The 15,981-nt window shown below is 39.4% G+C and overlaps 2 protein-coding genes across 4 annotated transcripts in view; one reads left to right on the top strand and one right to left on the bottom strand.

Annotated features, from left to right (window-relative positions):
* Nucleotides 1-1,612: 1,612 nt before the first annotated feature.
* On the bottom strand, nt 1,613-5,748 carry LOC139937292 (costars family protein ABRACL-like). 2 transcript variants are annotated; one of them, XM_071932395.1, is made up of 3 exons: nt 5,599-5,718; nt 4,127-4,196; nt 1,613-2,687 (listed from the first exon to the last, which is right to left on the bottom strand). In XM_071932395.1, the coding sequence occupies exons 2-3, from the start codon at nt 4,185-4,187 to the stop codon at nt 2,500-2,502; spliced, it is 249 nt and encodes an 82-aa protein (XP_071788496.1). In that variant the 5' UTR covers nt 4,188-4,196; nt 5,599-5,718; the 3' UTR covers nt 1,613-2,499. The 2 variants fall into 2 exon arrangements, with proteins under 2 accessions (XP_071788496.1, XP_071788495.1); XM_071932394.1 differs by having other exon boundaries at nt 1,629-2,687; nt 5,626-5,748.
* Nucleotides 5,749-6,086: 338 nt separating this feature from the next.
* LOC139936930 (arf-GAP with GTPase, ANK repeat and PH domain-containing protein 1-like) overlaps nt 6,087-15,981 on the top strand; it is a 99,011-nt gene continuing 89,116 nt past the window's right edge. For both annotated transcript variants that reach the window (XM_071931765.1, XM_071931764.1), the window contains exon 1: nt 6,087-6,444. In XM_071931765.1, coding sequence (XP_071787866.1) covers nt 6,279-6,444 — 166 coding nt within the window. In that variant the 5' untranslated portion in view covers nt 6,087-6,278. The remainder of the gene's footprint in view (nt 6,445-15,981) is intronic.

Below are 15,981 nucleotides of genomic sequence, written 5' to 3'. Positions count from 1 at the left end.
AATATATATCATTGTGTAGATTTTAAACACCAGCAGAGTAGCAATACTACAAGTTATCACACAAGCGCGAGTGGAGTACGGAAAAATATAGCACTTCTGCGTCCCATATCCAACGAGGCCGAAGGCCGAGTTGGAGGACGCAGATGCGCTATATTTGTGCGTATTCCACGAGCGCGCATGTGATAATGTATTTATCTTCAAGCAAACTTGATGCGTGACATAGTAGTGATATTAGCCGTGCAATATAGGTTTATTTCACTGCTCCATTCTGCAAATCTGACTTGAAGATAAATGTGAATATGGAATGATAACATCTATTTATAATAATACTGGTTGTGAGCCAAGGATACTCAGAAAAGGGAACTACCACTGTACTAGCCAAGAACCACATGTAGGGAAGACAAGGAAGGAAGTACCAGTTTAAGGAAAACCCCAGCGATTTGTTCCAGGAAAAACACATTCAGGCTCAAAATTTGAACCTAGAGGTGGAAGGCAAGGACCGATACCACAACACCATCCCGACTCTAAATGATTTCGTCCTTGAAAACCATGATAGCAAGACCATTTATATGCCTCACTTTATCAATACATTGCAACCCACCAACATGTTTTGAGTAATAAAGGGGAGGGGTTTCAAGCGTCATGTGACGCACATGTTCCCCCTCCCTCTTTTAAGTGGACCTTTGGATCCGCCTTTGAATGCTCCTTCTGTAAATCTTTGGATCAAGTTTGGAGTCATTTACATAAATTCTAATAATAAGAACAATAATATTTGGTTTTTATAATGCCCGAAGGGCGTCTCAAAGCCCATCCAACATTATTACTACTGGTCACTGGGCCATTTGATTCATTCTTGAACCATCTCAGCTCCATGGGAGAGTATACAGCCTGTGCATCAAGAATGCGCTACTAAGCTAATCAATCTTAAAAACTATCTCTGCCCTCACCGCTACCCATTGACCCCTGGGAGATAAGCAATTATAGTAGAGACTTCCTCTTTTTAGCCGATTTCCTTTTTTGGGGGTTTGACTTCTCTTTTTTCTTTCACTTTTTGTGTACAAATGTATAGGAATATTATCATTTCCTCTTTTTTTCATGGATACATGTCACATGCCTGAAAGTGTCTTGCTCAGGGACACAAGTGTCGCGACCGGGACTTGAACCCACACTCTGCTGAACAGAAATACCAGAGCTCGAGTTCGGTGCTCTTATCTGCTTGACCAAGCCACTTTAATAAAGAATCTATCATTTGCAATACCCTGGTGTTCAACTATTAACACACTCTTTACTACTATAAAATGTAATAAATCAGCTGTTAAAAAAATATTATTGCGACATTCTGATTTATTAAGGAATGTAGTTTTTAAAATGAAGATTGGAATAAAATTGGAACACGGTATCTGGATGACAAAGACTTTCCATTTGAGGATGTGAACCATGACCCAATTCACCTGACATTCATTACAACAATCTTGGTTGCGCCCTTTTCGTGAGTCGATATCCCTGTGTGTTATTCATGGTAGGCCGTGTCCGAAACGACGACTTCGGCTACAGCTACGTCTAGATCAGCGCGTCTACCAGTGTTGAAGAATAGGCAGACGCGCGCGATCTAGCCGTAGCTGTAGCCGAAGTCGCCGTTTCGGACACGGCCTAAATGTGCTTTTTAAGCCATAGGGCTACATTGTATCTTAGGCATACCATAATATAAATGTGCAACTGACTCCCAAAATGGCAATCATAGCAGATAGTAGCTGTGTATGACGTTGGTGTAAGGATCACTAGACTAAAGAAGGAGGTTGGAAAGATTTCAGAAATAAAAAAAGGCACTTTAAGAAATTAATAAGTCTTACAAACAAGGAAGCACATCACCTTTCAACAAAACTTGATACCTTCGTCAGGGCATTATATTCAAGCACGATATTTAGTCATAGGGATGAAAGTAGGAAAATAATGTTTGAGTACAAGTATGGTGTTAGTTTGCTACATATTTCAGGCTACTTAATCACAATTTTTCTGATTTTCAGACGTCGGACGAAAGTAGGAGACTATCATGCCTGTTTCAACAATTTTCAAAATTCCACTGATAGCTCTTAAGTTGCGGTTTCAAATTCATGAGGCTTACTACATCCAATATTTGTCTACAATTTGTACATGCAATTCATTCAATGCATTCTTTAAAAAGTTTGCTTGTATTAAATACCTATTTAAAAACTAGAACTATTATACACCATTAGTATTAGTAACAAAAATACACCGCCCAAAAAACAAAACGGTACACTCTAAGTTCACTAATCATCTATGAAGTAAATTGCCGTCATCTGGTCAAACCATCTCAAGTTCAAGATGTCTGTTAACAAAACTGACGCTATAGGCTGTTGAGGGTATGTTCCCATTGAATCATTTCACCATTTGGCTTCATGCATGGCACACACACACACACCAGCCAGTCAGTCACTGAGATCATAAAAAATAAGTTTGTCCACTAGTACTTAAGTTTAGTTAAGTTTCTTGTAGAAGACACACCTCCACATTGTCGTGGACGCCTTGTAGTAAGAGCTCCCCATCATAGCTGATAATCTTCCTGCGTTTAGCAGCTCTCAGGGTTCCAACGAGGGCCTCAAAGATATTGGCGCATCTGTCATCGTTGAATAAAACTCCAAACGTCACCGCAAGCTTGCCATCAGCTCCTTCAAACACAACACAAGAAGATGCAATGCAAAGTCAATGATCAATGCACAGTGTATCCGTCATTTATTTGTATTGATATGATGTCGAATAAGTTTCTGGGATCATCAACAAACTATCACAACTGAGTTGTTCAAAAGCTTGTTCACAAGTTAGTTTGAAAAGGCTTCTTTTTTTTCAAGGGGGGGGGGGGGGGGGGCTATGAATAGTCATTGTGGTCAAGCTTCTGACAACCTGACAACCCCGAACAAAGAGATTGATTTAAATAGAGACTGGCAACATTAGGGCTAGATCGACCCATTTCACCTGACGTCATCAGAAAAATCTTGAATGCGCCATACTGGTGGACAATTTCACTGTGTGTTTTTTTTATATAACTCTATGCTGCGCGTTATGCAGTAAAGTGTGCATTTTAGGCGACGCAACGTTAATACACGTAAACCTAACTGCCCACCAACATGGTGAGCGTTGCATTGGTTGCCGCGTGTGATGTGCGTGCAAGGGCTAGATACGTGTAGCTCAGTTGATAGAGTGACGGTACGTAAATCCGGAGATCAGTGAGTCAAGTCCCGCTGTAGCCAATTTTTCTTTGTTCAAATCAATAAGGTTTTGATAATGTTCATCAATCAACAAAATGTAGGGCCTACTTCAAATAATATTTGTCTTGTAGATAAGTTATCAACATGATCTCCACCCCTGAACGGTAATGTATGCCTGTGGGTTTTGGAACCATTCGTTTTTTAAAGTCTTATATAAACGTAGATATACAATGAAGTTTAAATTTTCACAGATGGAAGCATTTTTGAGATCGTAGGAAGAATAATTCTTAAATTGATACAGTCTTAGAAACCATTCATGCATGGAACATTTCTCAGATTGAAATTGATTTGAATCTCCTGCCATTAAACTACTCCTAGAAGTATGCGGTTTTGTACCGCTATGGTCTCCCATTACGGGAGGCGATAGCGGAACGAAACCGCATAGTTCTAGGAGTACCCTAAAACCATCCTTATGAGGGTGTGGTTTCTCAAAATATTATACATTACCAACAGCTGCAGTTCTTCTAACCAAGTAAGTTTTTATGGTCATTAGTATTCGGATGGGACTTAAAAGCCGTTGGTCCCGTGTGTTGTGTAACGCATGTAAAAGAACCCAGTGCACTTTTCGAAAAGAGAAGGGGTTCGCACCGGTGTTCCTGGCTGTGGCTGCTGTATGCGCCGTAGCACATTGTAAACCCTTATAAGGTGCTAAATAATTGGGTCTCAAAATTCATCACTGCAATTACCTATCTTTCTGAAAGTTTGTATTTACTCAGCGCCTTGAGTACCTTGTTTGGTAGATACGTGCTATTTATATAAGACTTTGATATTATTATTATTATTATTTAAGGTAGGCACTATACACTCCCTTTAAAGTCTCCTTGTAAACGTTGAATACTTACTTGCTGTCCCAAGACGATGTATCTCTTGAACCAGCAACTCAATTTCATGATCAACATTCATGGTGAATCTCTGAGAAAAAAACCCACAAGAACGCCTGGTCAATGAAAACAACACTCAGGAGAGTATCGGGCGCACAGATTGATTCCCCCTTTACTGCCAGCAAACAATATTTGCCCAAACTAAATGAAGTTCAATTACAAATTTACATAAATCTACTTATAACTTGGGGTTAAACACAGACAAATTTACTAGTGCAGTATTTGAACCGACCTCCAGATTAACATGCTTGTGTTCTACCAATACTTCATGTTATAACCCACAGGGTTAGTGTGGAGAGTAGATTCAATTTTAGAATAAGGGAATCAATAAGTGGTGATAAGGTTTTAAACTATTGGTTTAAACCCGACGAGGCCTGGTTCTTGATAATTTTACAGAGACAAGGTCGAGGTAAATTATCAAGAACCAGGCCTCGGCGGGTTTAAACCACTAGTTTAAAACCGATTCAACACACTTTGATTCCCGTTCATAAGTACCTTTTCGGTCAAAAAACATCAACACTTTTGGGTAAAAAAGTAAAAAAATGCAAAAAATTATAATTGTTCAATGATTTCTTTCAACACAACACCCCTCCAGCTCTAAAATGGTAAGGCCCTCTGGTAAACAACTCCTTATAAAAATATAAGGAGATTTCTGTGCGCGTCACGTGTATCGCGTGATGTGGCACAACTGTTCCAGCCGTTGCTCTCGACCAATAGGTGACGGATACATATGCTTTATCATTATTGCTTTAAAATAGAGCGTTGAGTTGTTGTATTTGTAGTGTACATTAATTTTTATTACAACATTAACATGAAGCGTATGGTTGCATCACCGAGTTGCTGCTCATGACCGATTCTGTGAATAAGTGAACGATAATCATAAAACAATACCGTATGGTGCCAGTATAGCGTTACTTGAATGTCCGTATCCAACATGCTGGTTCCTGTGTTCATTGGAAATAACTACATTTCCATTTGTACGTACGTACAGTAACCATCTAACCATGCACCAAGGAAGAAACATGCGACAATATCCTATATAAATATAAAATGTTTTATCTGAAAGCAATCCGTATCCTTCTGCCACCACTTTTTTTATTTGTTATGAAACATATGAATTTCAAAATAAATTAATTAGTATCTAATTTACTCAATTATTGAGAAATTCCGTTTGGTAATTTTTGTCTTACAAAGTTGTGGCAGGATACAGAAATATTTCCAATTTAACTGAGCGCTGTAAGTAGTCCAGATCTGGTGTCTGGGTTTATGCCCCCCCCCCCCATAAAAAAAAAAACTTCAGTACAAAACAAAAGGAACAAAAATATACTTAGCAGAAACTCGAATCGGTAGATGTCAGTCATTCATACTATGAATCATAGCACTGAGACACAAAATGAGACACAAAATGAAATGCAATGTTGAAGTAAATGTACCGGTTAGAGTTTGCAAATTGTTCTTACCGCTCGTTGTTATCTCAGCTTCAACAATTTTACTACTCAGTTCAGGTAGACAACGCCCCCAATGTGTCGTCTGCTTCCTTGAAAGTCAGCTGTTAATCTCTTCCGGATCTGAGCACTCTGGGATTATATCTATTGGGCACTAGTCTTAGCTCAAACCGTCACGATGCGTCAGTGTCTCTAGTGGGTAGTCTACATGTAAAAGTGTACTGCATGCTGTTACGATTTACAACCGAGCGCAGTACAATGTCCACTATCAATCACTGACGTCTTGGGCTAAGACTAACACATCACACGCGTGGATGCATTTATGTAGTTTAGGTGGTAACCAAAATTGTACCTGCAATATTGTCTGGCCAGGTACCACTGATGTGTCAGCTAAACCTAATGTACATGGTACCGTGTACATGTACCGTATACATGATAACTGTACGCTCAACACACAGGCAGTGTGCATGAAACGCAGGATGTAACGTGTGTACAATGTACACACCTCACCACTGAATCCGTGAACTAGCTGTACACATTCGAAGAGCAGACAACATTTCAATGCTGAAAATGTCCCTTTGTTTTGTCTCGCCTTACGAAGCATTTACTCTCATAAAATAAACTCTGATATTTAAGAATCACCAATAGGAAGTGTCGTGAAGAGGACGATGAATGCCCATAGCCTGGAGATGCTGAATTCACGGGCAATTCGTGAGGAAATTCAGCGGTTTGAAAGTGTTCACCCGCATATTTATGCCATCTACGACCTTCTGGAGCAAATTGATGACCCAAACTTACAGGATCAGTTTCGTGAACATGTCGTCTGCATTGAGGGTAAGAAACTTTATTCTTCAACCTTTTTCCATTTTGAAACTTACCCCCAATAAATGCTGCGTAATTGTGCCAAAATTGATGCCCTTGTAAGCCTGTTAAACATTAAATATTTAGTTATGATTTTGTTGTTTTACTTCATTCAACTTGTGACTTGTCAACATGGATGACCAAGTTTCGATCATCTGGTTTCTAGTAATGCTATTGACATGTTTAAGTTAATATTTGAATAGCGTGTCAGTAATTTTGTTTTTATAAGTTGGTAAATGGTTTATTAATGTTCATGACTATCAATTATTAAAATGAGTGTTTGACAGTCACCACTGAGTCAGAAACAATGTTGTAAAACTTATAAATTAACCTCCCCTCTTCACAATCACATGCTCTTCCTTATTTTAAGTTGTTTGTCTGACTTGTGTCTGACCTACCTCCATGGTCTGACAGTCTGACCTTGTTTCATCTCTGTTCTGAGTGTGGTTGTGTGGTGGACTTCATTTCCCTTTGTAAATAAACCCTCTTCCTTGAGGAACTGGTAGTTGTACCTTTCTAATACTGAGCTTAAGGTATGAATTATTAGAATATTGACTGAGAAAAAGTTGACTTTGGTTGCAAATAGCCACTTACTCTTCTGACCTTGGACGGTTGGAGCTTGTCTTTCTGGTTGTTTTGGGAAGCAAACAAACAAACAACAGCACTGATCGCCCATATTTATATGACATAAGATGAAGAGTCATCATTGTATTTGTGCTCTGTTGTTCTAACTTCTTTTATTGTCTTAGTTCTGGATTAAAAAATCTTGTTCTACTACACTTTTAGCCTTTTTTAATATGGTAGGGCCTACTCTACAGTATGGCATAAATTAGTTGGTTGTGTTTATTTGTGTGTTACAAATAAATATTCTGATTATAAATTGGGCGGCGTTGTTACAATGTCACGCAGTCATTTGCATCAAATTGATCATTCCCAACTATTTATGTTTCCGTTCAGAACTTGTTCACTTGTGTTGCCATTAACATGCTAGATTTGCTGCTACACAGCTGGTAATTAATGTTACTTGGGAAAATAAAATACTACTTTTGGACATTATGATTGCAAAATTTGCGGTTTGATTTGGCATCGCAATCTGAATTTGGCATCCTGAATTCATCTCCTCATGTAAATGATAACATGGAAATAAACACCAAGGTGTGAGACACAAACCTTATCACCATGAATCAATCATGGAGGTGTTAAAGGACTCAAGAGTCTCTAAGAAGCAACCCTTGCTCTTCAATATTGAGATTCAACATTCTGACACTTAGAAATAGGGTATGTTCACAGACAGGGTACTAGGTTTTGGTTTAACTTTTAACAAGGTTTTCGTAAAATTTGTAGCCAATTGATGCCTTTGGTTCTTGTGACACTCGGCAGTGTGATGCAACTTTATTAAAACAGTTTGCACTACAAAATGCCACACCAGGTGACAGGAAACTCCAGGTGGTAGAGTTAGACACGCAAGCATCAACAGATGAAACATTGTACTTTACACTACAGTACACTCAACATATTTGGCAATTTGCAGTAATCAATTATTTGACAGTTGATTATTTAAATTCCATTTATGTATTCTACTTTGCACCGCATTATGACTCACCGTCCTAGATATATCTCAAATTAAGCCTGCAGTAGGACATTCTGATCAGGACATTCTAATAATTGTTAAGAACCAGTGGTGTTACAAGTTAGCATTTCGATTTGTATGCTCAGATTGTCCTCTGAAGTTACATCTCAGATTGGTTTGTTCCCTAAGCACCCAAAAAGTAAAGACACCATTTGTTTTTAATTATGTTGGTGTGAGGAGTGTTGATTAACAGTGCTTTGCATTGGATGTGGAGCACCACGACCGAGTCCGACAAAAAGTAAGATTTTTGATAAAAACAAATTTATGTTTGTGAAAGCAGTGAATGATTTCCCTCGTACAGCCGAGCAAAATGCTACACAAATTGTATCAGTTGCTACAAAAATACCTTTTTTTTGCTATTCAATTTGAGCACTCAGTGTGCACAAAATTTAGCTTCTGACTAATTTGTGTGCATCGGGCTTCAAATTGACCCATGTCACACAGGGTGCACTGTGCTTATGGTGCCCTTTGCAAAATTCCAATACAAATGTTGATTTTTCTCATAGAAGTTCCCTTTACTTGAGGAAAGTTGCCGTGCCCCTTCAAGAGTGAAGTTTAATGTCTGAGTACTGAGCTCATTTTACACTGTAATAGACACAGAGCTGTTGTGAATTTCAGAGTTCATTAATTGGGTTTACATGGTTTAGAGTTTCTATAAAGTTTGAAATACACGTTTTGTTCCAAATGCTGTACCAAATCGTTGAAGCCTCGCAGCAACCAATGTTATTACTGGCCATGTTTGTCACAAACACGTGATAAAGAATGAGTCAGGCAGACAGGTTTAACCAAGTGGTTGCCCCATTCACTCATGCTAGTGTGGCTTACAATCTCATATTTCCTGTGTAAAAATTACTGTACACTTCTTTAAGTGTAAAAAAAAGCAACATTGATATTAACACTACCAAAAATAAGTGATGGAATAGACAAACACAGTTCTTTGTGACGATGTTCATTCACACGTTGCATTTGTGTTGTATCTGTACTGAATACGACTGTGTTAGAGCATGGAGGTCTCCCTGGTTAGAGGACCCATTGCAAGATACTCATAGGCCTAAAATGTTTCACAATACTTCTACAAACAGGAAGCCCTCGTGTTGTGTTTGGGTGTCTGCTGTACTTAGCACAAGTTCCCTTGAACCATATTATTGACTACCAAGATCCTGTTTCTGAAACAAAGGAAAACCTAAAAGTTTTAGCTTTCATTCAGTCAAATTAATAGAGGCCTACATTTCCAAATGAACAGAATGAAAAATCGAAAATACATCAAGTACAGATGGACTTGTTATGCTTAGTTGGCAAGGCCTGAACTCTAGAAACTGATACATAAAGTATACGATGTTGTACCAACTAAAACCAGTTGTCCAGCGCATCATCATCAAACCATTTGAAATGTGTGTACATTGCATAGTACAGTTAACTTGCTTTTGTTCAGTAGCCTACATGTATTGTACTTTTAGTGTGAGAGACATTGATGATGATGGCTCAATTTCACCATGGAAGCTATACAAAGATAGCTCCATGATCTAACCTACCAAATTGAACACAATAGAATAAATTAACACTGACACTGTAAGGTTACAACGATGCAGACAGTATACATTGTATGATAGGGGGCCTAATTGGCAAGCAAAACATAAAATAAAGGCCTACATGTATATTGTATCTGTAAATTCATTTTAAAGTCTTATCAAATTTTTCCAGTTCAGACAGTTGGTATTCTAGTAATATTACTAGTGTTCCGTAGAATCCATTACATTTCCTTACATTAGTTTGCCAGGGGCATTTGAAATTAAAATGCGAAAGTCTAAACCCTGTCAGATGATGTTGACTTAGATGGTTGTGATTGATTGCATGCCGTATTTAAATGTGCCTGGCTTGCTGTCTGGGGAGAGTGTGAACTTGGAGCAGTTGAAGGTGAAATGTGGAACTGTGGAGTTTGTGCAGGTTTTGTGTCAACCATTTACACTATTATCCTATAATGTATGCGTACACATACAATACTGTGTCTGTAAACAGTCAACACACTGTTCTTGTTTGAAAAATGCAGGTACACAGAAACAGTTCAGATCCATACCTGTTTCATGCAGCCCTGGACTTTCATTATTAAACGGGCAAGGCCATTTCCATTTTGCAAAGGGCATTTCCAGTTGAAACATTTACAGTTTATGGGGTAATTGTGAAGGAGCACCAAGGCCAATACCAGGGGCCACAGAGGCATGGCATGTAATAACAGTAGGCTAGTGGGTATAACTATTTTCTTGTGACTTGAATTTGAAGGGGGCAACATTTATTTAGTACTGAAGTGTTTGTCTTTCAAAACTTAGTCTTTCATTTGAACTTCAATTGCACCATCATTTCCTAATTATATCCAACAAATAAATTACATTTTTATTTCATTTCTTGGTTGCTCATCCACTTCAAATTTATCGTGCGAAGAATTCAAGTCATCGAAAAGCGATAACAAATCTTGCAATCAATTTAATTTCATTTGCCCTTGGGTCTGGAAGATCTATGATCAGTATTATAAATTATCAAAGCAAATTTAAAGGGCGGCCTCCCCAAATCAGTTCCTAGTGATTTTGGTTAAAGGTTTACACTTGGGTCTGGAAGATCTATAATCAGTATTATAAATTATCAAAACAAATTTAAAGGGCAGCCTCCTCAAATCAGTTCCTAGTGATTTTGGTTAAAGGTTTACACATTATATCGAAGTCTTATATAGCGCACGTATCCACCAAACAAGGTGCTCAAGGCGCTGAGTATATATACAAACTTTCAGAAAGATAGGTTATTGCAGTGATGAATTCTGAGACCCAATTATTTAGCACCTTATAAGGGTTTACAAGGCGCTACGGCGCATTAAGCAGCCTCAACCAGGAACACCGGGGCGAACCCCTTCTCTTTTCGATAAGTGCACTGGGTTCTTTTACATGCGTTACACAACACATGGGACCAACGGCTTTACGTCCCTTCCGAAGGACGAAGCAATGGTTAAGTGTCTTGCTCAAGGACACAGTGTCACGGCTGGGGATTCGAACCCACACTCTGCTGATCAGAAACACCAGAGTTTGAATTCGGTGTTCTTAACCGCTCGGCCACGACACTTCCACACATGAAGGCCTTCATCAGTGGGATGGTTGAAGCCCTCAGTCAAGGGCGCTGGATGGTTGGCCACAGTACTCTAAAGTAATTAAATCCAGTAAATCCAGGAAGTTACGAGGGTTGTAGTAAACCCTCATGGCCCAGAGGAAGGATGTGCCCTGACAGAACGGCACATCAATTTGACAATTTGGTATGCTCATTTAAGGTACACTGTATTAAATATTTGCATTCTCCCTAAATAAAAATAGCATTGGTCGGCTTGCCAAACTCCAGTTATAACTCCTGACGACTCGTCAAAATTCTGTCCAAATTCTGCTCTGGGGTCGATTTCACAAAGAGTTAAGACTCGTGACTAGCCTACTTAGGACTAGTTCTACGAGATATTTAAAACATAAGGGTAGTCCTGAGTTAGGATGAGTAACTTGTCCTAACTCGAGATAAGACTAGTCTTAACTCTTTGTGAAAACCACCCCTGGCTTGTTCTTTGCTTCCAAAAGCTTCAGGCAAACCTTGTAGGTCCCTATATATGTCTTGTTCTGTTGTTAAATAAATTTATTCCAATCCACTTTGGAGTTAAGAACAATCACATCCATGCAAACAATTTCAACAGATGAAGTGGCCGAACTTGTCATGGCTGAACAAAAAATGCTTTTCTATGTTTTGTTGTAGATTTTCATTTTTTATACTAGATATTAGTGTTTAAAGGGAAGGTACACCTTTGGTAATTGTCCAAGACCAGTCTTCTCACTTGGTGTATCCCAACATATAAGCATAAAATAACAATCCTGTGAAAATTTGAGCTCAATTGGTCATCAGAGTTGCGAGAAAATGATGACAGAAAAAACACCCTTGTTGGACGAATTTGTGTGCTTTCAGATAAAAGACTTCTAGCTAAGTCTTTTATTGTTTTAGTGAGAAATTACCTCTTTCTCAACATCTATGCTACTTCAAAGGGAGCCGTTTCTCACAATGTTTTATACCATCAACAGCTCTCCAATGCTTGTTACCAAATCAATTTTAAAGTTAATATTTGTTTTGAGTAATTACCTAATTTACATCTTCCCTTTAAAGAAATAAGTTTCAGAACAATAACAAAATTAATGCTTTTAATGAAGATATTAAAATCCACTTTGCAGTGTTTTGATAAATCCTTGCCAATCCTGTTCTCAAGGAGGAGATGGTGTACAGTTGTACCTAGGAGCTAAACTGCACTGTAGGTAATAAGTAACATACAAACGTGATGTTTTGATCCTATCGCAGGCTTTTACCATTTTTACCCTAGGCTACATGTAGTGTGCAAGGTGCTTTGAGGATGTTGCCAATCTCTCTGAATTCCACCATTACACCTTGGGCCATTTTCTAATTCTTTTATTTTAAGTGCTCTTTATTTGATTGTTCATAATTGGTTTACAATCGTAATGTATGTTGCTAATTTGAAGAGTGATAAAGTATGTCAAATAAAAAGGAAAAAATGCCCGAAACAACTTTGTGGTATAATAGATGTTAAATTTGCATCGGGGATAAAGAATATTAATTTTGGTTTTTACCCATACACCGATGTGTGTTAGCACTGTATACTCAGTACTTTCCCGAGTCCTGTGAAAAAATATCACAGGCATGTTACTCGGGTGGGATTCGAACCCACGACCCTTGCAATTCTAGAGCAGTGTCTTACCAACTAGACTACCGCGGTTGCCCGGCAGCTAGAGGCAGTTCGAATCCTATATTTTGGCAGCGGGTACCGCAACGATATAATAGATGTTAAATTTGCATCGGGGATAAAGAATATTAATTTTGGTTTTTACCCATACACCGATGTGTGTTAGCACTGTATACTCAGTACTTTCCCGAGTCCTGTGAAAAAATATCACAGGCATGTTACTCGGGTGGGATTCGAACCCACGACCCTTGCAATTCTAGAGCAGTGTCTTACCAACTAGACTACCGAGGTTGCCCGGCAGCTAGAGGCAGTTCGAATCCTATATTTTGGCAGCGGGTACCGCAACGATATAATAGATGTTAAATTTGCATCGGGGATAAAGAATATTAATTTTGGTTTTTACCCATACACCGATGTGTGTTAGCACTGTATACTCAGTACTTTCCCGAGTCCTGTGAAAAAATATCACAGGCATGTTACTCGGGTGGGATTCGAACCCACGACCCTTGCAATTCTAGAGCAGTGTCTTACCAACTAGACTACCGAGGTTGCCCGGCAGCTAGAGGCAGTTCGAATCCTATATTTTGGCAGCGGGTACCGCAACGATATAATAGATGTTAAATTTGCATCGGGGATAAAGAATATTAATTTTGGTTTTTACCCATACACCGATGTGTGTTAGCACTGTATACTCAGTACTTTCCCGAGTCCTGTGAAAAAATATCACAGGCATGTTACTCGGGTGGGATTCGAACCCACGACCCTTGCAATTCTAGAGCAGTGTCTTACCAACTAGACTACCGAGGTTGCCCGGCAGCTAGAGGCAGTTCGAATCCTATATTTTGGCAGCGGGTACCGCAACGATATAATAGATGTTAAATTTGCATCGGGGATAAAGAATATTAATTTTGGTTTTTACCCATACACCGATGTGTGTTAGCACTGTATACTCAGTACTTTCCCGAGTCCTGTGAAAAAATATCACAGGCATGTTACTCGGGTGGGATTCGAACCCACGACCCTTGCAATTCTAGAGCAGTGTCTTACCAACTAGACTACCGAGGTTGCCCGGCAGCTAGAGGCAGTTCGAATCCTATATTTTGGCAGCGGGTACCGCAACGATATAATAGATGTTAAATTTGCATCGGGGATAAAGAATATTAATTTTGGTTTTTACCCATACACCGATGTGTGTTAGCACTGTATACTCAGTACTTTCCCGAGTCCTGTGAAAAAATATCACAGGCATGTTACTCGGGTGGGATTCGAACCCACGACCCTTGCAATTCTAGAGCAGTGTCTTACCAACTAGACTACCGAGGTTGCCCGGCAGCTAGAGGCAGTTCGAATCCTATATTTTGGCAGCGGGTACCGCAACGATATAATAGATGTTAAATTTGCATCGGGGATAAAGAATATTAATTTTGGTTTTTACCCATACACCGATGTGTGTTAGCACTGTATACTCAGTACTTTCCCGAGTCCTGTGAAAAAATATCACAGGCATGTTACTCGGGTGGGATTCGAACCCACGACCCTTGCAATTCTAGAGCAGTGTCTTACCAACTAGACTACCGAGGTTGCCCGGCAGCTAGAGGCAGTTCGAATCCTATATTTTGGCAGCGGGTACCGCAACGATATAATAGATGTTAAATTTGCATCGGGGATAAAGAATATTAATTTTGGTTTTTACCCATACACCGATGTGTGTTAGCACTGTATACTCAGTACTTTCCCGAGTCCTGTGAAAAAATATCACAGGCATGTTACTCGGGTGGGATTCGAACCCACGACCCTTGCAATTCTAGAGCAGTGTCTTACCAACTAGACTACCGAGGTTGCCCGGCAGCTAGAGGCAGTTCGAATCCTATATTTTGGCAGCGGGTACCGCAACGATATAATAGATGTTAAATTTGCATCGGGGATAAAGAATATTAATTTTGGTTTTTACCCATACACCGATGTGTGTTAGCACTGTATACTCAGTACTTTGTGGTCTCAAGTAACAGTTTGACACCCCATAATTTTTGTAGGTGATTATAGTTCGCAAACCTGTGAGGTGCACACTTACATGTACATTGTTTCACTATACTAGACTGAAGGGTACAATTAGACAAATCCAATAAGCCACATAGTATGTACGTGTAGCTCAACATAGGAACTGTCTACACATGTGTAGGAAGGACCTCCCCTCACACAAGACGAGAGCACTGTGTCTCACACAGTACCGAAGGGGGATGAACTTTCGGGCTTGTAGTCGTGGTACAAAAAAAAGGCGCGTGGCTTATAAGATTCGTTCAAGTAACGAAAATTTGACTCATCAAAATCAGAAGAAAAAAATGTTAGGATCCCAGCAGTTTATTGCTCCATGATCCCAGCATCTAAGGTCTTTTGTGTATGACGTGCCGTAGGGTGAGACGCATTGTGTAGCTCGCAACCCATGTGGGTGCTGTTGATAGACAGTAGGGTACATATGAAGGTGGGTGTGTTCATCATGCGTAATCCTTTAAAATGAAAATGCACGCAAAGCAATGGACTTTTTTTTAACGGATAACACAGTACGTAATGCGGATACATGGAACTAATATGCTCGGTGTGTATTTTCATGTCAATACACATTGCGCACTATGTATTATGCACAACGCATGGCGGACACAAAGATTTCAGGCTGAGTGTACATTCCTACAGGTCTATTTTCAACATATCCCTCCCCCTCCCCTCAGTCTTTGTACATGTACACGGTACATGTACATTCGGAGTGCGATTCGTACTTTGTAATGTATGCATACTGTACTTTAGCCCCATGATGACATTCTTACATGAATGTACCACATCAATTATGTGATTCATGAGTTTTTTTTTTTATACAAGGAGCACTCCTCGTGAGCGCACCACACAGACACATAGGGTCCTGTTATTGCAGAACATTCCTGGAGTGTAGCATGGGTGACTCATAGACTGCCATTGGTTAATGGGCAAGCCAATGATGAAATTAGCATTGGATGTGGTTTTGAAGGCTTTGTTATGTTTGTAGGGGGAGTACAGTCACTTAGTAAACAGGGCTGACCTTATTGGAAAACATAACGAAAAAATCTTAATTCGTATTTTCTATTTGCAA

This window comes from Asterias amurensis, chromosome 5 (assembly GCF_032118995.1).
Source record: "Asterias amurensis chromosome 5, ASM3211899v1".
Classification (NCBI taxonomy): domain Eukaryota; kingdom Metazoa; phylum Echinodermata; class Asteroidea; order Forcipulatida; family Asteriidae; genus Asterias; species Asterias amurensis.
This window is presented reverse-complemented; position numbering and strand designations above follow the sequence as displayed.